Source organism: Tiliqua scincoides, chromosome 2 (genome assembly GCF_035046505.1).
Source record: "Tiliqua scincoides isolate rTilSci1 chromosome 2, rTilSci1.hap2, whole genome shotgun sequence".
Taxonomy (NCBI): Eukaryota; Metazoa; Chordata; class Lepidosauria; order Squamata; family Scincidae; genus Tiliqua; species Tiliqua scincoides.
The window spans coordinates 169,040,464-169,061,757 of NC_089822.1; the positions used below are offsets into that span (position 1 = coordinate 169,040,464).

At 44.7% G+C, this 21,294-nt stretch overlaps 2 protein-coding genes across 2 annotated transcripts; one reads left to right on the forward strand and one right to left on the reverse strand.

The window, feature by feature from the left end:
- Positions 1-1,002: 1,002 nt before the first annotated feature.
- On the reverse strand, positions 1,003-9,660 carry TRIR (telomerase RNA component interacting RNase). The gene is made up of 3 exons (XM_066613956.1): positions 9,383-9,660; positions 4,187-4,264; positions 1,003-2,906 (listed from the first exon to the last, which is right to left on the reverse strand). The coding sequence occupies exons 1-3, from the start codon at positions 9,608-9,610 to the stop codon at positions 2,799-2,801; spliced, it is 414 nt and encodes a 137-aa protein (XP_066470053.1). The 5' UTR covers positions 9,611-9,660; the 3' UTR covers positions 1,003-2,798.
- A 236-nt stretch (positions 9,661-9,896) lies between these two features.
- GET3 (guided entry of tail-anchored proteins factor 3, ATPase) lies at positions 9,897-20,997 on the forward strand. Its single transcript, XM_066617649.1, has 7 exons — positions 9,897-10,312; positions 12,994-13,141; positions 15,977-16,125; positions 16,913-17,063; positions 17,630-17,737; positions 19,193-19,390; positions 20,410-20,997. Exons 1-7 carry the CDS (start codon positions 10,152-10,154, stop codon positions 20,539-20,541), a joined length of 1,047 nt encoding a protein of 348 aa, XP_066473746.1. The 5' UTR covers positions 9,897-10,151; the 3' UTR covers positions 20,542-20,997.
- Positions 20,998-21,294: the final 297 nt, after the last annotated feature.

Genomic DNA, 21,294 nt, shown 5'->3' on the forward strand with positions numbered 1-21,294 from the left:
GAATGCCAGATTCAAGGAAATAGCAACAAGATACCTGCATCTTGTTACTGTCTTGTGTGCTCCCCAAGGCATCTGGTGGGCCTCTGTGAGATATAGGAAACTGGGCTAGATGGGTCTTTGGTCTGATTCAGTGGGGCTCATCTTATAATGTTCTTATGAGATGCCCTCAGGAGAGGTGCGGCTTGTGGTCCTGTTCAGATACAGCTAACTAGGAGTACATATGGAATTTTTGCTTTCCCCTTTGCAAACATGGACCATCCTTAGTGCAGCAGTCTCCAAATTATGGCCCGGGCATGCCACAGCCTTACCATTCCAGCATGAAGTAGCCCTTTTTCATGCTGTGACTTTGCCCCAGACAGCCACTTCTGCTGCCAATCACCCCAGGAGGCTCTGCCCCCCCCCCAATTTCCCAGCAGAAGTGATTGTTGGGCACACTGGATCTGGCCTGGGTCTGGAGTTTGGAGGCTCTTGACACAGCAAGAGGCAGTTTAGCTGCAAATAACGGAGCTGTGTGTGTGTTCAACAACACAATTCAGATAGTAAAACTGCTGATCTTTTCCCTACCATTTCACAATACACATTTGTTTGTGAAATAGTGATTTCAATAAAAGGAAGAGATCTTATAGATTGAGGGGTCCAAACTAATCCAGAACATAGTGTACAATCTGATAACAGGATTCTGTTCCACCTCCACTAACCACCCTACCTTATGTGCAACCATTAAGAACTCTTAACTCTTAATTGTGAATTGGGCAGTCTCTTATGGCTCTTTTCATTCAAAAGTATTACATTATCCCAATATGGGGCTCTGCAAAGTGATCACTACTAGTGAGTTCTGGTATTTATTTCATAAAACAGGAAAAAATTGATGCTGTTGCTAAGAGCTTTAGATGCTGTTCATAGCTGCTGTAAACAGTTGAAATGACTTTGTAAGTATCAGTAGGTACATCCTTACTGATGAAGAAAAATATAAACATGATCTGGACAAATAATGCCAACAAATGAGTATTCACAACAGAAATTTATTTTAAAAAGCTACTATTAAGAATGATTATTGGGTGCTTGAAGCTGGACTGTGGAAGTCAAAAGCAAGAGAGATCTGGATCAAGTGTAAAAGTAAACTGCCACTACTTCATAGCAAGCTGGTAACCAGACAACAATGAAATGTTTAAACCTTTACAGTTGCTGCAGATTTTCAACAGCACACAGTCTCTCATGTATGACAAACCAGGTTGGTTAAAATTCCAGCAAACATATGTAACATTAAACAAGAGCATTATTTTTTTCCCCTTCAAGGGGCTTAGGTGTCCTACGCAAGTGCCAAAGCTAGTCTGACTGGTAGAAAGCAGTGACTTCTTTAGGACAAAAAGTATTTACATACAGAAGATATGGCCTATAAGCTGTTTCATACACACTCATTAAACATTCAGGCAGAACTTCCCCAAATGGTGATATAACATCTCAACTGGTTTATCTTCAATCTGATTCACAGGGAAAGAGTTGTACATGTTTACATGTACTGCTCAGATGTTTTCCTCAATCCTTCCCAACGCAGGCACGTTTGATTAAAAGGACATGGCCCAAATAGGGTAAGTTTCAAAAGAAAGCACTAGCTGCACCTCAGTACATAATTGGGAGAGAAATGTCAAAGAATAAAAGGTACCATTAGTATTCTTGACCAATTCAATTGCTCAGAATGTACCAGAGCTCTTTTCCATGAAGTTGCGTCCAACCACTCACACGTATAAGTCGAATTCGCATCACTTGCAACAGAGTTTTCAGATCTAACACACTACCTTGGAGCAAGTGTAAGAAATCCAGCTGGTGACACTAAAAATGAAAAAAAAAATGTGTGCGTGCGCAGACACACACCATACAGTTCCCAAGCATACACTGCCAAACCAATGGTCACCAACCCCAATTCTAGGTCTGTGCTTCAAGCCCAGGAACTTTGGCCACAGAGTCCAGGACTGGGACATGGAGGCTGGTTAAAGGCTAGAACCATGATGCCTTGAGATCCATTTGTCCTAGGTAAATTGTGTAGTCATCATGGCCAGTTTTTCTCCACTACGTTCATGTATGAGCAGACCAAATCTAGCTACATTTTTAGCTTACAAATAGGCACATTTAATCCCCAACGCTGGACTGGAACATGCACAGCAGAAGGCTGAAAAGAGACTTAAGTAGCGGCAACTGAATTAAGAAACCACCTAACGCACTGCAATAGTACAGTGAAACAGAGTATAAACAAGGTCATAAATGCAGTCACAGAATTGCTAGATGTTAAGCATAACAAGAAATCCAGCACCATCATCTTCAGAGAACAATAACCAAGTGCTCTGGGGTTACTACTGCCTGCACTGCAGATTGGTTATTGTGACTGCACTTAAGTTCACCTTGAACAGCAAGAGATAATGAATTTGGCAAAGAGGGAGCCATGTGGCTTATCCAATGGTGGAAACTTCAGGTGTATATAAACAATAAACAAAGCCTCAGTGCTTAAAGACCTTGAGGGCAAGTTATGTTGCCTGGTGATTCAGGGAAAGACACATCAGACCAATTCCACTATTTCAGGTTATACAAATAAAAAAGTCTTGCAACTAAGTCAAAGTTCTTAGTTCTCAGAAAAAAGAGAAGGAAACAATAAATGAACCAATGAAGGAGGCTTTAAATTCCCAGATATAAAAGTATGGCAAGTCACTTGCCATGGTAGCATTCAGTCTGTGGGGCACAGCTACACTCCTTTGCTGTTTTAAATAATTATGTACAGTGGAGACAGTCCAGGCTGGGGCTGAAAGTTATTTCACCAAAGGGCGGGTTTTATCATCATCACTGCACTGGTGGGCTTTGTACTTTTTCACTTCAGCCATATATTTGGCCCATGCATCTCCTTTACTTGTCAAAACCTACAAAAGAGAAAGGGGAGAAAAAAAACTAAAGGTTACACATCTAGATTTCTTGTACTTAGAAGCATAACATGGCAAGAGCACAGAAGAAAACAAGAGGTCTAGGATATTATTCTAGACCATCAGTGAGTTGTAGTTCACAGATTATTCAACTTCAATCAGGAAGACCCAGCTTCAAAACCTTGCTCTACCATTAACCTCACTGTATATTCTTTTAACACTGATAGTAAATAGGACTTAATCCTGGATAGGATTGCAGCCTAGGATTGTTAAAAAAATTTCCTGCATGATCATGACCACTTCCGGAGGGTCCTAACAGATTCTCATTCTAAAAAGTGGGTCCCAGTGCTAAATGTATGAGAACCATATTGCACAGTACTGTTGAAAGGAAAAAACAGAAAGGCCCATTTTGCCTTTCTTGGGAGATAGAGCAAAATGAAAATGTGGTAAGTGAACACATTTTACAAATAGGGAGTAGATATGAAACTTAATTTCCAATTCCGGTTCTCAACTGTCTTGCCCTTACCACAAGTTAAGGAGGACAAAAGTCTAAGTATTTGTCTATTTCTCCAAAGGATTCATATAGCCGTTTTCCACTGATAAGGGCTCTGCCTTGAGCATACAGCAGCAGCAGCAGATCAGAATGAGTTTTACTACAATGCTGTTTGCAAATTCACAGAAACACAACTGTGTGTCCCTCTCGCACAAAGGTTTAGACCAGTGCTTCCCAAACGTTTGTCACAATACCCCAACACCCAGAAAGAAGTGACAATGATTTGTGATGCGACTGAATGATGATCCCATCACCACTTCTGGATTGGGAGGCCAGTGGTAAGAAGCTCAGGGTGGGCAGAAGGGCTTTTTCAAGCACGCAAAGACCATGCACAGGAGTTCTAACTGCTGAGCCTCCTGCCACTGTTTGTAGGGTCATGTTGTGGTTCCATTGCTGGGCAATGGGCCTACCACAACACCCCAGTGAATGCCCTTTGGGAACCGCCTCTGAGCTGCCAGCAGAAAGGTAACCAAGGTTCAGCTCCTCAGCAGATTTTCACAAAAACAAAAGGTAGAAATGGTTCTAAACTTGGGGTCATACCCCAGCTGCAATATCAAAGCCATGCTTAGACCACAAGAGGGTAAAAATGTCTTTGCTTCTCTTTTCACCCATTAGTTAAAAACAAATCAGAGGTACTGCTACCCTCACTGAAATTTGCAATAGCTTGATGCAGTTTCACACACTGACAGCTGACCACCCCGTTACCACAAGACCTATCCCAACTTACCTCATCCTCTGTCTTTTGTTTCTTGGCTACCACTCCTGTCTTCAGGGCTAGTTTGCTGCCCCCTCTCCGCTTGCCCACCTGGGTGAAGGGATAGAAGACTGCAACCGTTATACGAGCCCTGGAAGCTGCAAGGGGAATGTTGCCCACTATATAACGGTATGTCCTTCAATTAGATCATCTTAACTCGCCATCACACCTGTCAGTCAGTACAGAGCTGCCGAGAACCTACACCGTTGCGCTAGGAGGGTAAAAGGGTACCTTAGCAGTGTTCAGCAATATATCCGTACAGTTAAGCCCAAACATAAAAAGACATGACACGTAACAAGAAAGGGAAGTGTAAGACATTCTTTCTAGGCTCACTGCTAAGAAACAGCATCATCACTGAAGTTACTCTTCCCTTCAATATCACAGTCTACTCTAGAGCACATATGAAAGGATTTTATTTCTCGGTAATTATCAATCTGATCTACTTCAACTTGTGGTCCTCTGTGAGAAGAATGGTAGCCTTTTTCAGGTCTAGAAAAGTGCTGTTGATGTCAATGCCATCAGAAAAACCCACATTTTTCCCACTGATACATCAAGAAACCTGGATTTCTAACAGCACCTATTCATTTAAAAGGTTATGGACTCCAATAATGGAGTCACGAAGGCAGCTTATAATTTCATTAAAAACAGTTGGCCTAGAGACTTAAGATCCAAATTTTCAGCTTTAATGTAGAAAAAAAAATAAATTTTTACCTCATCTAAAGTACAACTCTTGTAAATATAGGGGCTGTTTCTACCAAAAACTAAAATACAAGAGAGGGGCTCCTGATGATCACAACAGATGCTATTGTGTCCTACAATGCCTTCAATACCTAGCCCCTAAAACCTTGGCTATCTATTTCTTTAGCAATGCCACAGGCATTATAAATCCAGTTTCCCCATCTCTCAAATCATGTCAGGAAAATTTGTTTTAAAGCTTATTTCATTAGAATAGTGACTGGGTTTTGCACCACTCCAATTATGGTAGTCAAGCTTGATGGAGAATATAATCACATTTGCACTCTTCCTGGGCTACTGTGAACAGAATGGTGGCAGCTTACTTCAGAATTATCAACCCCCATAAGCATGATAAGAAAAGTTCATTTCTACTCCAAAACCCATACTGGGGACTTCAGAACTATCTAGATAAAGAACACATCTATTAAGAAGTGTCATTGTGTTGAGAGTAGCGTACTCCCATATAAATACACACAGTATTGCGCTGTAAGTTATTTAGCTCTTCGAGTTTAAAGCAAAGAAAAACTCCCAGTTCACTTTAAGAACCTTTCTATTTTCATATACAGTATCTAATCAATAGCACTTTATAACTGAGTCCAGTTTCTCAGTACAGCCTAATTCCTTTAACAGTGTCTTTGTAATAGACACAGTGTTCACATCAGTCCAGCAAACAGTTCTTCAAAACAAGGCTTTACATTGAAATATGAGGGATATTTATATATTGCTTTTCAACAGAATTTAACTTACAGATGACAAGGTGTCATCACATCTGCCAATTTCAATCTGAAGACACGTTTTATGACCTGCTAAATGTCATGATAATTTTTGATTATCAGAAGTCTCAGAGTAGCATTTATTTATTTTGCATGTTCAGATTCTTCTTTTATTTTAACTCTTAAACTGTCACAACTACCCACTCCATACTAGGATCCAGTATATAAAAGAGAGCAATAATATTTTTGGAAAGCTTTAGCTTTGGTGGCTGCAGAGGCTTTTTTGAAAAAAGTTCTAATGTGAGGAAGTTCTACTTTGGACTACAAAGCATCACCCAGACAAATAGCATAATCCTATGGATTATGAAGTACATAATCAGAAGTACATCCCATGGACTTGGACTTACTCCCAGATAAGCATGTATAGGATTGCAGCCTAGCACTAAAATCTGAAGCTCATCCACTTGGAAGTAAATCACACTGAATCATTCTGAACATATTTAACCCATTTTTGCCCAGCCAGATGTACACACTTGATCCCTGTTGTGTATATGCAGCGTTGGGCAGAAATGGCTTAAGATCAACAATGAACAAAGATTTTAAAATTTGCTTTAGGGTCTCCAACACTAGGACTAATGAAACGGGTGCTATTGAGACTGCATACTTGTCCTCTTATCAGGGATAATGTTGATAGCAGCACCCCAGCCCTCAAGTCAATGATAAAACCACTGCCAGTGCTAGCTAACAAACCCAGCATAACATTAACTTACACAGGAACTGCTGCTGTGCACATCACTGCATTGTTAGCAAGAGTGTGTTTTGTTTTAAATTGACTTCCATGATGCCCAAGAGGAAACCGGTCCCAGGTTGGAGAGGGCAGGAACCACTACTAAATATTCACACCAATTAGGTTTAGAATACAATTTGCATAACAGAGCCTTCAAAACAGAGAACTAAGGTCCCAATCCCATCCAATCTTTCAATGCCGGTGCAGCTGTGCCAATGGTGAACATAAGAACATAAGAACAGCCCCACTGGATCAGGCCATAGGCCCATCTAGTCCAGCTTCCTGTATCTCACAGCGGCCCACCAAATGCCCCAGGGAGCACACCAGATAACAAGAGACCTCATCCTGGTGCCCTCCCCTACATCTGGCATTCTGACTTAACCCATTTCTAAAATCAGGAGGTTGCGCATACACATCATGGCTTGTACCCCATAATGGATTTTTCCTCCAGAAACTCGTCCAATCCCCTTTTAAAGGCGTCTAGGCTAGACGCCAGCACCACATCCTGTGGCAAGGAGTTCCACAGACCGACCACACGCTGAGTAAAGAAATATTTTCTTTTGTCTGTCCTAACCCGCCCAACACTCAATTTTAGTGGATGTCCCCTGGTTCTGGTATTATGTGAGAGTGTAAAGAGCATCTCCCTATCCACTCTGTCCATCCCCTGCATAATTTTGTATGTCTCAATCATGTCCCCCCTCAAGCGTCTCTTTTCTAGGCTGAAGAGGCCCAAACGCCGTAGCCTTTCCTCATAAGGAAGGTGCCCCAGCCCCGTAATCATCTTAGTCGCTCTCTTTTGCACCTTTTCCATTTCCACTATGTCTTTCTTGAGATGCGGCGACCAGAACTGGACACAATACTCCAGGTGTGGCCTTACCATCGATTTGTACAACGGCATTATAATACTAACCGTTTTGTTCTCAATACCTTTCCTAATGATCCCAAGCATAGAATTGGCCTTCTTCACTGCCGCCGCACATTGGGTCGACACTTTCATCGACCTGTCCACCACCACCCCAAGATCTCTCTCCTGATCTGTCACAGACAGCTCAGAACCCATCAGCCTATATCTAAAGTTTTGATTTTTTGCCCCAATGTGCATGACTTTACACTTACTGACATTGAAGCGCATCTGCCATTTTGCTGCCCATTCTGCCAGTCTGGAGAGATCCTTCTGGAGCTCCTCACAATCACTTCTGGTCTTTACCACTCGGAAAAGTTTGGTGTCGTCTGCAAACTTTGCCACTTCACTGCTCAACCCTATCTCCAGGTCATTTATGAAGAGGTTGAAGAGCACCGGTCCCAGGACAGATCCTTGGGGCACACCGCTTTTCACCTCTCTCCATTGTGAAAATTGCCCATTGACACCCACTCTCTGCTTCCTGGCCTCCAACCAGTTCTCAATCCACGAGAGGACCTGTCCTCTAATTCCCTGACTGTGGAGTTTTTTCAGTAGCCTTTGGTGAGGGACCGTGTCAAATGCCTTCTGAAAGTCCAGATATATAATGTCCACGGGTTCTCCCGCATCCACATGCCTGTTGACCTTTTCAAAGAATTCTATAAGGTTCGTGAGGCAAGACTTACCCTTACAGAAGCCATGCTGACTCTCCCTCAGCAAGGCCTGTTCGTCTATGTGTTTTGAGATCCTATCTTTGATGAAGCATTCCACCATCTTACCTGGTATGGATGTTAGGCTGACCGGCCTATAGTTTCCCGGGTCCCCCCTCTTTCCCTTTTTAAAAATAGGCGTGACATTTGCTATCCTCCAATCTTCTGGCACCGTGGCCGTTTTGAGGGACAAGTTGCATACCTTAGTCAAGAGATCTGCAACTTCATTCTTCAATTCCTTAATAACCCTTGGGTGTATGCCATCAGGGCCCGGTGACTTATTGATCTTTAATTTATCAATGAGGTCTGAAACATCTTCTCTTTTAACCTCTATCTGACTTAACTCCTCGGTCTTTTAACCTCTATCTGACTTAACTCCTGGTGCGTGCACTGCATCCTGTGGTGGGGAAGCAGTCACAGAGGCCTCCTCAAAGTATGGGAACATTTGTTCCCTTACCTTGGGGCTGCATTGCAGTTGCACCAGTCCTGGAAACTTGGATAGGACTGGGCCCTATGGGCCCAATCTATGGGTCTTATCCTATCCAACTTTCCAGCATTGGTGCAACTGCATTGCAGTGCCAAGGTAAAGGAACAAATATTCCCATACCTCAAGAAGGCCTCTGTGACAGCTTCCCCACCACAGGATGCAGCGCATGCGCCACTGGCACAGCTCCACCAGCACTGGAAAATTGGCACCCTAAGGGTCCAATCCTATCCAACTTTCCAGTGCTGATGCAGCTGTGCCAATAGAGTGAGTGCTGCATCCTGCAGTGGGGGGCATTCATGGAGGCCTCCTCAAAGTAAGAGAATGTTTGCTCCCTTACTTCAGGGCTGCATCACACTGGAAGTCTGGACAGGACTAGGCCCTAATCTGTTTTATGGTGACAGGAAGAGAAGAAAAGCAAGAGGCTCAGAGCAATCAGAGACTGTAACAGGTTCCTGGAAACGTCAGATTAGACATGCTAAAGAGCTGCCAGAGTCAGTCAGCGCATGGGGCAGCGGCCCCAACATCAGAGGCAAAAGGACGCACAGGCGAGCACTTCACAAGGAGGGGAGACGCTGTACCTGTTGGGCTTCTGCCACTAAGAGAGCATAAGACTGTCGGGGAAAACAATGGCAGCTGCAGTGACTCTCAGAGAAAGGAACATAAGAGCCCCGCTGGAGCAGGCCGAGGGCCCCAGTGCAGCCTCCAGCAGATGCTCGGGGAGCAGGCAGGACAGCCAGGCCCGCACCCTCGCATCAGGCCAGACGCCTCCGGCCTGTACTAAAGAACCTGCCCGGAAGGTCGGGGTGGAGGAAGGGGGAGGTCAGGCCCGGGTCCCTTACGAAGCTAAGGGCGGTCCCGCTCCGCTTCTTTCCCGGCGGGTCCTGCTCCCCGGGCGGCTCCGGCCGCTGCTCGGTCTCTCTCTGTTTCTCGGCCCCAGCTCCCCCCGCAGCAGCTGCCTCCATGCGCCGCTTGAAGAGCTCCAGGAAGGAGCCGTCGTTGGCGAAGACGTTCACTCCGCCCGGCCCCGCCGCCTCGGGGCCCGGGCCGCCGCCTCGCTCCGCCGCCATCTTGCGCCGTCCCCTCAGCTCGACGGAGCGCGACGGGGAATGGGGACGTCAACGCCTGTCGCCGCCGCAAAGCACGACGGGACGGCTCAGGGGAGTCACCGTTGCCAAGGCTTTTCTGTGCGCGTCCGCGAGACCGTCACGCACGTCAAAGAGAAAGGCGGTGCTGGAACGTGCGGGTTGCCACTCCTGGCAACCAATCAAGAGCGTCCATTCCTGTCACGTGGCCATCGGCTATCGGAAGGCTTGAGGGGCGGGCCTTTTGGCTCCTGCCGTGGCACTAACGGCCAATCAGGACGGGCGGCTGTCGACCAATCCGTGGAGTCTCGGCGCCGCGGCGGTTGGGCGGAAGGACGCGTATGTGGTTGTACGGTTGGACCTTTCCACTTGCAACGTTCTGAGCGAGCGCGTGGCGTGACGGGAGTGGGGGCAGCTTGCGCCTGCGCCGTCGTCCCCTGCTGAGGAGCGGAAGCCTCGGAGGAGGACCCGGCCGGCCCTTTAAAATGGTGTAGGCCGGCGTCTGGTCACGTGACGCTGTTCCAAGATGGCGGCCGCGGCGTCCGGGCTGGCGGCTGAGGCGGACGAGTTCGAGGACGCCCCCGACGTGGAGCCGCTGGAGCCGACGCTCAGCAACATCATCGAGCAGCGCAGCCTGAAGTGGATCTTCGTCGGAGGGAAGGGCGGCGTGGGGAAGACCACCTGCAGGTGACCGGGCCGGGGCGGCTGCTGCCTCTCCCCCCTCCCAGGCAGGCGGGGCTTCGAGGGGGGCGCCTCGCCTGTCCAGCTGGGCGGCCGTCAAGGCTGCAGGCGCCTCCTGGGGAAGAGCGGGGCGCCTGAGCCCGTGAGGTGGTCTCCGTGCAGGCCCCGCGCGAGAGTCCCTCCTGGGCAAGCACCTGTGTGTACCAGTGTCGGGGGGGGGGCTGGTTGCTGAGGGAGGCGGTCCTGCCTGTGCCTGCCTGGCACACACAGGTGTGCGTCTGTCTATGCATGCCCTTGTGTGTACATGGATGTGCGCGCGCGCGCGCGCACATGTGTGTATATGAGTATACGTGTGTGTATGCATGTGTGTGTATATGTATACATATGTGTATATATGTATGCGTCTGTGTGTGTTCAGTGTGTTTTGCATGCATAGGATTGTCTTGGAGGTGTTTTGAACTTACTTGATGTGTGGCTGCCCTGAAGGCGGAAGCCTTGAGTTCCAGCCCAATGCAGCAGTTCTTTCTGAGACTGGCTGTTCTCCAGCATCCCCACGTTTGACACGGTCCCTCACCAAAGGCTACTGGAAAAACTCCACAGTCAGGGAATTAGAGGACAGGTCCTCTCATGGATTGAGAACTGGTTGGAGGCCAGGAAGCAGAGAGTGGGTGTCAATGGGCAATTTTCACAATGGAGAGAGGTGAAAAGCAGTGTGCCCCAAGGATTTGTCCTAGGACCCGTGCTTTTCAACCTCTTCATAAATGACCTGGAGACAGGGGTGAGCAGTGAAGTGGCTAAGTTTGCAGACGACACCAAACTTTTCCGAGTGGTGAAGACCAGAAGTGATTGTGAGGAGCTCCAGAAGGATCTCTCCAGACTGGCAGAATGGGCAGCAAAATGGCAGATGCGCTTCAATGTCAGTAAGTGTAAAGTCATGCACATTGGGGCAAAAAATCAAAACTTTAGATATAGGCTGATGGGTTCTGAGCTGTCTGTGACAGATCAGGAGAGAGATCTTGGGGTGGTGGTGGACAGGTTGATGAAAGTGTCGACCCAATGTGCGGTGGCAGTAAAGAAGGCCAATTCTATGCTTGGGATCATTAGAAAAGGTGAATATTATAACGCCGTTGTACAAATCGACGGTAAGGCCACACCTGGAGTATTGTGTCCAGTTCTGGTTGCCACATCTCAGAAAGGACATAAGTGGAAATGGAAAAGGTGCAAAAGAGAGCGACTAAGATGATTACGGGGCTGGGGCACTTTCCTTATGAGGAAAGGCTACGGCATTTGGGCCTCTTCAGCCTAGAAAAGAGTCGCCTGAGGGGGGACATGATTGAGACATACAAAATTATGCAGGGGATGGACAGAGTGGATAGGGAGATGCTCTTTACACTCTCACATAATACCAGAACCAGGGGACATCCACTAAAATTGAGTGTTGGGCGGGTTAGGACAGACAAAAGAAAATATTTCTTTACTCAGCGTGTGGTCGGTCTGTGGAACTCCTTGCCACAGGATGTGGTGCTGGCGTCTAGCCTAGACGCCTTTAAAAGGGGATTGGATGAGTTTCTGGAGGAAAAATCCATTATGGGGTACAAGCCATGATGAGTATGCACAACCTCCTGATTTTAGGAATGGGTTAAGTCAGAATGCCAGATGTAGGGGAGGGCACCAGGATGAGGTCTCTTGTTATCTGGTGTGCTCCCTGGGGCATTTGGTGGGCCGCTGTGAGATACAGGAAGCTGGACTAGATGGGCCTATGGCCTGATCCAGTGGGGCTGGTCTTATGTTCTTATGATTGGGTGGTCCCCTAGCCACAAGTTTCAAATGCTGGTTTTGTGTTCAAAGCCCCAAATAATGAGGAGTCCCATACCTTACAGCCAGCCTGTAGCTCCACCCGCAATGCCCTCGAAAGAATAGTTAGTGCACATTCTTGGCAGCAGCCTTACTGTTGAGACTCCAGAGATTCCTGAAGTCATATCCATGAACATATGATAAAAAAAGAACCTGGGAGGGGGGTGCAAATTGTCTGTCTTCTGGTACTATATTTTGAAAGTATTAATATCTTTACTGTGATGTAGCTTACTTTAATTGTGTTTACTGATATTAAACTGATTTTTATCATGTTGTAATTTTTCTGAATGTGAGGGATGGGACAGGTTAGACGTCTTAAGCTGCAGCTTTGTGCACATTTATTTTATCGCTACTAAAGTTAAAATCATTTTTAGTCAATATGCATAGGTTTGAGCTATTACGGCATAAAACACCTGGAAATAAGGGAGGCTTGTGAGTTGAAAGTTACTCTCCAGGTGAGCAGGCAGAAAAGCATTTGTAGAAAATCAGTTCATTGCTTTTAGGCTGTTGGTGCGTACAGGCAGGTTGTGAATAGAAAAGTTCACCAAAAACTAGCTTATTTGCAAAATTGAACTAGGAATAAATGAATCTTCAGTGTATAGCATGTTTCTCAGTTTATCGTAACCTTCCGTGCTGCATAATGTTTGCAAAATATCCATATAAATTTTGGCAGTAGTTCTGGGTTCATAATCTTTCATTATGGAGAAATTCAAATTGACTGGTTAGGACTGTGGTTGTGGTAGATGAAAAGCTTGTGCTGTTACTTTTCCTTTGCTTCCCCATGCCACCATGTGATATTAACAACAGCTTGTTGTTTTACTTTCTGGACTCAGCTGCAGCCTAGCAGTACAGCTCTCCAAAGTGCGGGAGAGCGTCCTCATCATCTCCACTGATCCTGCTCATAACATCTCGGATGCCTTCGATCAGAAATTTTCCAAAGTTCCTACCAAAGTAAAGGGCTATGACAACCTTTTTGCCATGGTAAGAGTGCTGCTAATAGGACTGAGTAGTCAAAACAAAAACAACTTGTCTTGTACAGTAATATCTCTAATGTCGCTGAGGATAAATTTCTTGGAAGGTGTCTGAAAGACTATTGTAGGGGACTCATTGTCTATAAGGCAGGAAGCTGGCACTAACTGCCAGAATGCACTGCTCTCACTGACTGAACTTGCTGTCAATCAACCCAGGGTGAAGACTACTGTAAGAAAGTTCTAAAAGAAGTGGTATTATTGAAGGCCTTACTGCAGTGGTTCTCAAACTTTTTTGCATCAGGATCCACCTTAAAAAAATTCACTTTACCAGCAGTGATGCCCTAGCCCAGTGATTTTCAACCAGTGTGCTGCGAATGATCCACAGGTGTGACATGGGAATTTGGGGAGGGTCATTTATTAGTAGGGCCTTCAGGGGATTTGAGTCCCCCACCAGTAGTGCGGAATGCCTTGTAAGTTGTCAAAAAAGACAGCGTGCCTTGACAACTCTAGCGCCTTGCCAGTGTGCCATGAGATGAAAAAGGTTGAAAATCACTGCTCTGTTCTCTATGGACCAGGAGCATTCATTTTTATTAAGAAGAATTTAAGAGCTTCTTGAATTAGAAACTTAAAGAACTTGGAGTTTCTACTCTTTCCTCTTTTGTGTTTTGCAAACATCCGAATAGCCGAAGGTATTTAGATTAGCTTGGCAATGTGTGTCAGTCCTCCCAGGGAAATAAACATCAAATCTATTCAGAGAAGTTTATGTAAAGCAAGATAAGTAAACAAAAAGAGAGCAAAGCCCTCACTCATTGGAAAAGGTTATAAGGAATAAGATACAGCAAGCAAAGTAAGAAATTCTGTCTTGTCTAACTCCCTTGTACTTAGCTTCTAAAGTTGGATCCTCCTGAAAGTGATCTCTGGTTATCCGCCCATGGTGTGATTAAGGACAGCTTCGCCCATGGACCCCTGCCAGCAGCGAGCCCACGGCATGTTCCCCGACAGCAGGCAAGATGGAACATAGGAAGGAAAGGAGTGACAAGACTTTACGTCCCCTCTTTTATACCTTTTTTAACCCAGCTCCCCTAACAAAGGAATTGGTGCATGCCTTAAGCTATGTATCAGCTTCACATGGGTACTTTTTGATGTCTTTTTTCCCAAAAGATGGATTTGCACCTTTTGGGCTGTGGTCAAATAACCACAGTTTTATGGTTGTTGCTCTCCCCCCATAGTTGCCTACAGCTGGTTCCTTATCTCCAGAAATACTGTCCCAGGGCCCTGTTTGAAACAGTATCTCCAGCATTCCAAAACTGAGCTTTTTCTACCATTTGTCTCCAGCCATAAATCTGTGGACTGCAACTCTGAGGAAGAGCCAGGCCAGGCACCTCATGGTCTGAATCTCTCTTTAGGTAGTGTCCTGTGCCCACTTCTCCCATGATTTCTTGATGTTATTTCCTAATCCTCTTAATCCTAAATTCTGTTATCCTCTACAAACCCAATTTCACTACACCAGCCTCTCAAGCCTCTGTGGCTGTAATGATGATTGGGCAGCAGTGCTCCCCCCAAAGTAGCAGGTTATTTAACCCTTGATGTGCATAGCCTAATCTGCCCTGTCAGTTCGTGAACCACCAAAAATTGTGTCATGACCCACAGTTTGAGAACTACTGCATTACTGTATAGAGCAGTGGTTTCCAAACTTACTGGAGTCATGATGTCCCTGCAGTCTCTTCTTCGTGGCTTAGCTAGGTGCCACCATCTTGGATCACATGAGATCTCACGTGATCCAAGATAGTGGCCCCCAGGAGAGCTGGTAGGAGAGGACATCAGGGACATCCTGTGGCATCATGATGCACACTTTGGAAACCTCTGGATAGAGCTTGTGTCTACTTCTGTGTTATGCATATAAAAGTCTGGGATAGTGCTGAGAACATTTTTCCTTCTGGCTCTGCTCTTTAACAGCATCCTGATGCCCAGAAATTAAGCAAGTGAAGTGTTTCCCACCCCTTTATTTATTTGCTAGGTATTTAAATCTTTGTCTCAGACTGCTTATAATAATATCTTGTAAAACTTTTCAACTATCTAGACAAAAAGTAAAAAATATAAGACCTTATCTGCATATTTATAGTGTTAATGAGATAAGAAAGAAGGAAGGAGCTAGGACTCAAGTTGAAAAGAAGAAGAGATTAGATGAGGGGAAAGCTGGTGAACAGATGAATCTTTCGGCACTGCTTAAAATACATTTAAGTGAGGAGGAGGTAGAGGAGCAGTATCAATATCAAGTTGACAGACATGGTGATTCCAGTTCAAGTCTTTTGGACCTACTGTAGCATGGTCACAATTCAAATGTCTTGCTCACTGAAACGGGCATAAGTTGTTGGGGTCCTTTTACAGAGACAAGGTAATTTTTATTGCGTATTTAGCCTCGAACACTGATTACTCAAAAAATCAGAAAAGGGCCTTAATCTTTTTGTAAAAAGTTGGTACATGGGATACACACTGCTGTTTTGAGATGGATTTTGACCTAGAACAGACCATGACATAGATGGTATGTAATGTTTGGGCTCTGCAAGGTGAACTAATTTAAATAAATAAAAACAATTTTAAAGTTGTATCTGATCACAAGGAGAAACTGCTCTATGTGGTTTCTTGTAATTTTGAGTCCTATGCAATAAATGGGAGAGTTTTGAAAATTTCTTTGTGAATACCTTCAAAGTATCTTTATTGGTTAGTTCTACAAACCAGATATTTTAACGCTTTTTTCTAAGCATCATTGCTTTCTGTTCAATGACTTTGTCTCTGTTTTGTGAATGTGGTACAAACTGTTCTGTTGTCGCTTGTTTCTTCCCAGGAGATTGATCCTAGCCTAGGTGTGGCTGAACTTCCAGATGAGTTCTTTGAGGAGGATAACATGTTGAGTATGGGCAAGAAGATGATGCAAGAGGCAATGAGTGCCTTTCCTGGTATTGATGAGGCCATGAGCTATGCTGAAGTAATGAGGTGAGAATTGTGATTGGAACATTGGGTCCACTGTTCCCATCCTGCCTTTTGTGGCCTGTATTGGGAAGCAGATGACCAAAAACCAAGGAATTTTACTTTGTATGCTATTGTGAGATTGGAGTTAGCAGATCTGAAAGGCACCCTTTGTAGGTGTAGCCTAGTAAGAGTATGTATGATCTGTATGTCAGTCTTGGGTGTCCAGAGTTTCCAGCTGTGTACCTTCAATAAATGTTGCAGATTGAACTGATTTGTGCAGCTTCTAGCCCTGCAACTTTGTATGTAACAGACTCCCCATGCATAAACTGAGAAAGAATGGAGAAAGCACTAGCACTCACTGAACATTAGAGGGTATAAGTGTGATGAGGGGACATGAGATTAAACCTTTGCTGAGTGCACTACTACCTCTTGTACTGACTAATTTGGAAACTGTGAACACTTGAACTGTCATGATTATGCAGGAACTATCAAAAATCCTCATAAGAACCTAAATTTCCAGAGTTGCAGTTAAACTGTAGCTATGTGAATCAGATTCCTAGATTCTGTGACTATACTGAAGAACAATATCCATGTGGAAATTCACATGATATTGTGCATTACGGACACTTTACTTACTGTTAAGAAGAATTGCAGGTGTATTTCAGGTGGTCACTGTCATTTGAAATAAGATTTCTAGGAAAGCCAGCAAGGGACCAGTATTAGCAGAGCATAAAGAATCAGGAGCATCTCTAATGAGATGCAGTGTTCTGCCCTCAAAGACTGCTGATGGTTCTCTCTCTGGCCTGCATAGGTTGGTGAAAGGAATGAATTTCTCCGTGGTGGTGTTTGACACAGCACCCACTGGGCACACGTTACGACTCCTCAATTTCCCCACCATCGTGGAGAGGGGTCTGGGCCGCCTGATGCAAATAAAGAACCAGATCAGTCCCTTCATATCGCAGGTAAAAGGGAGGAGAGGAGAAGCAGCACAACAATTGCCTGTTGACTAGATTATTTAAAAGATTTATAAACTACTTTTCTAATCCAAGCAGTGTACAGTTAATGCAATAAAAACACAGATTGTACAATAGTAATAAAATATAATTAATGATACACAAAGGGCTATGTTATGCCTACATGTATCAGAAAGGAGGGGAGGAAGTATGTACACCATCTGGAGCTCAGGTATAAGCCTGTGGAAAAAGAAATAGGTTCCACTATGTAGCACTTTACTATAGCTCTTACATGGATCCCATTAGTATTTTTGTGCGAAGTTCAGAAGCAATATGATCAGTTGTTTGGGCTTGTGAAATTACTTGTAAGATGCAGTATCAAAGGGCTACTGTTACCACTTAACCCTTGTTAGTCACAGCATGCTAACCTGAGGCTTTATGAGTTGAGCTATTTAGGTCCCCATCCCACTCCATCTGCTTACAGTATTGTATCAGGCATGCAATTGGCTATGCATTGGATATGCTCTCTGTTGGTAGAAGCCCCTCATTGTAGTATCCTGTGTGTCCTTTACTAGATGTGCAACATGCTTGGCCTGGGTGATATGAATGCTGACCAGTTGGCCTCCAAGTTGGAGGAGACCCTGCCTGTTATCCGCTCAGTCAGTGAGCAGTTCAAGGATCCGGTAAGTATTTTTCAAAGGAGGGTTGTTGAGGGGTGTGGTCCCAGAATAATAGATTTGCCTATAAGAAGGAACCTAGTGCTGCATCTGATGCCACAACAGCAAATCTCAAGTAAAGAGAAATTGTCTCTTGTTTTGGTAGCTAGTGACTAGATACTCCAGTTGGAATCCTTTCTAGAGCAGCTACTGTGCCTGGATTTATGCTTAACTAAACAGATATTGTCCACAAGCTGTTGGGGTATTTAAGAACCTTCTATTTTAAGTAATGTGTATATAGTACTATACAGAGTCCTAGAAACTAAGTGCCCCTTGCTTCATGCCCCGAGGGGTTTGGTAACTAAATTCTGACTATAGAGGGGAATGATGGAGAAGAGGCAAATATGTGGACTCTTCCACCTGCACTCTTCTCCAGAGTTGTGATGAGTCTACATTATATGAGTCTAGGTGTTTTTTCCCATTCCTGGCAGCCATTTTGGCAATGTCCATTTATACAGACTAGAAACTGGTTGGGATGATTTTTAGAATTTATGATATAGCTTGGAGTTCAGCCTTGACCTTCAGCTTCCTAGGCCAGTCTTTGTTAAGCATGTCATCTGTTTCATTGATGTCAGTAAGGTCCTAGAGCAGCCATTTTCAACCACTGTGCCCTGGCACACTGGTGTGCCGCTAGTGGTCCACAGGTGTGCCACAGAAATTTGGGGGATAGTCATTTATTAATAGGGCCAATGGGAGATGTGAGCCCCCACTGGCAGCATAGTGTGCCCTATCAATTGTCAAAGGTTGGAAAAGGTTGAAAATCACTGTCCTAGAAGATAAGCACTCTGAGCATTCCAATCAGTCTGACTCTTGTGGGGTGTCTATTTTTGTTTTTTAGCTGTATATTCTGACTATATCCAATATTTGGATATAGGTAACAACCTGAGGAATGGAAGGATCACCTAGAGAGAGGGCAGCATAGCCCTTTCTGCTTTCAGCTCTCAGCTAGTGGGAACTGATAATCAGCGATGGTTCTTACTGCTCTGGTTCTCATGCGTTTGTCTCTGACCAAAGTGTTGTAGAGTTCTTGTCATCGCTTATATCAGGATCAAAAAGCAGTAGGTGTTGTTAAATTGCATACCACTTGGCTATCCTGACAAATTCAATGGGTCTACTGTAGAACTAAGCCTTGAAGGCAGGAGAGGTCTGCAATGTTGTAAACTCCCCCTCCCCTGGGAGTGTTAAGATTTCTTAAGAAATCTCAGCTCTGCCTGTGTTTACCCAACTTTGCCTTCACATGTGCATGCATCTCTTTGCCTTTAAAAGGTGAATGGTGGGGGAAGTAATAGAGGTAGAGGTGTTTAAAGGTTAGATGGGGGCAGAACTCTGGTGTATGGAAAAGGAATGAGGAACTGTCTCTTGCAGTCTTATTTGTATCGCTGGATTAATGGTACTTTTTGCTTTATCTTGTCACCATCATAGGAACAAACAACTTTCATCTGTGTCTGTATTGCTGAGTTCTTGTCCCTCTATGAAACAGAACGGCTCATCCAGGAGCTGGCCAAGTGTAAGATCGACACCCACAATATCATAGTCAATCAGTTAGTCTTCCCTGACCCAGAGAAGCCCTGCAAGATGTGTGAGGCCCGACACAAAATCCAGTCCAAATACCTTGACCAGGTATGGTTATAGGCAATGCACAGCATCCAAGTGTCTGCTTTGGGGAGATGGCAGAAGTCAGCATAAATCTACCTCATGTCTGCATACTTGGCTTGTGAACCCCCTTCCCCAGCCTTCGTTATGACAACATTACTCTTTAACTTCACATGTTGCTGAAGCTTTGGTTTTGCCTTCAGCTTCAGAATCTCTTTCCTATACTGTTCCTCTTAATTGTTATTGAATAAGATCTTCTGCAATTAAGGGCAAATCCAGGTGTCCAGTAATCACTGGTGCCTTTAAAAAATGGACCTAGTAATTGTGTAACTAAAGAGGACAGGAAGCAGATTTCTCTTTCTCGTGCCTGAGCTGGCATTTGTAGGAGCTGCTTCCTCCTCTTCCATTTGGTGAGAAGGTAACAGGCAGTGGGGATGGAAAGAGAACAGAATTTACCAACAATAACAGCATTCCTCTTTCTGTGGGCATGGCTGGATCTCTTTCTCTCCCTTCTTTCAAACTGTATTTTCACCTTCTGTCTTTGGGTTTCCATGCTGAGCCTGGAAATGTTTGTACTCTTTAGAAAGATCTGGAATATCCATTTTAGGCTATGTGTTTAAGCTGGCAAAGATAATTCAAAGTATGTTCACCCTCTGTAGACTGGTGTATATGAGAGATTTAAGCTAGTGTAATTGCTTCCAACGTATAGATTTGTAAGATGGCTAATGATTCTGACAATAGCAATTCAGTAACATACCAACTAGCTTCTCAGTTTCAGTGGAAATATGATAGTGTGAAGTTCTTTGAAACTCGTTTAAGATGACATATATCTGCCATTCAGTTAGGACTGGACGAAGGGCTGTGTTTGGTAGTGATGATTCTAGTGGTGTGAGAAGGGGTTCTTCAGAGCGCAAATAGTGCAGTTTCTGGCCAACAGGTGGCAAAGTGAAGGCAGAAATGTTGCTGCGATTCCCCTTATCTTGATTTCCAATCTCTTGTAGGTAGTCTGATGGTTGGGTGCTCTTAACTGTTGTTTCCTCCTCCAGATGGAAGACCTCTATGAAGACTTTCACATTGTAAAGCTACCGTTGCTGCCACATGAAGTGCGAGGGGCTGACAAAGTCAACACATTCTCAAGTCTGCTTCTGGAGCCCTACAAGCCACCTAGTGCAAAGTGAGGCCCTATGGACTGGCTCCCACAGATTTCCCCTCTCTACCATTCCATGCCTGCCTTTCCCCATCCCTTTCCTACTGGAATACCTCCTGTTTCAGTGGCCCCTCCTATTTGTTCAAATTATGTGATTGACAAGGTTGTGGTGGGGTTGGAAGAGGCAGAATTTGAAGATTTCACTTGTTTTTTCCCCCTTGATGCTGATACTTTACTCCTTGGAACACCCCAAAGCTAGCCACAGTAACAAATCCCTTCTCCTCACTGACCAGCTAGCTAACATTAAGTTAAACCTGAATCACCTTTTGTTTCTCTTTCTCTCTGGCTTCTCCCTGGTTTGTGTATCCTGGGGCCGAGACCAATTTGTCTGAGGCCCTGGTTGGGTGCTGTGATAACACTGAGACTGTCACCACCAATGCCATCAATGTTAATGGGAAGTATGTAAATAAACTGTAAGGGAAATGAATTTGTTTCTGTTCTTCAAGTTCTGTTTATGATGGGAATTGGCAGGAGAAGTACTAGGGGTTCTGCAAGGGTTGGGAGCATATTTTGCTATGGAAAGATGTTGGTTCCCTGGTCGGTTTTTGCAGGTATTGGAACAGAGGGGTGAGGTTTGAAACAGTATTATGTATTTACTCATTTTGCATCCAGCTTTTCTCCCCAAGGGGCACCCAAAGCGGCCTACAGAGCCATAAAGAATCACACTTAAAGCCATAATTCACAGTATAGACATTAAAACAACATCACACAGACCAGCAGCAGT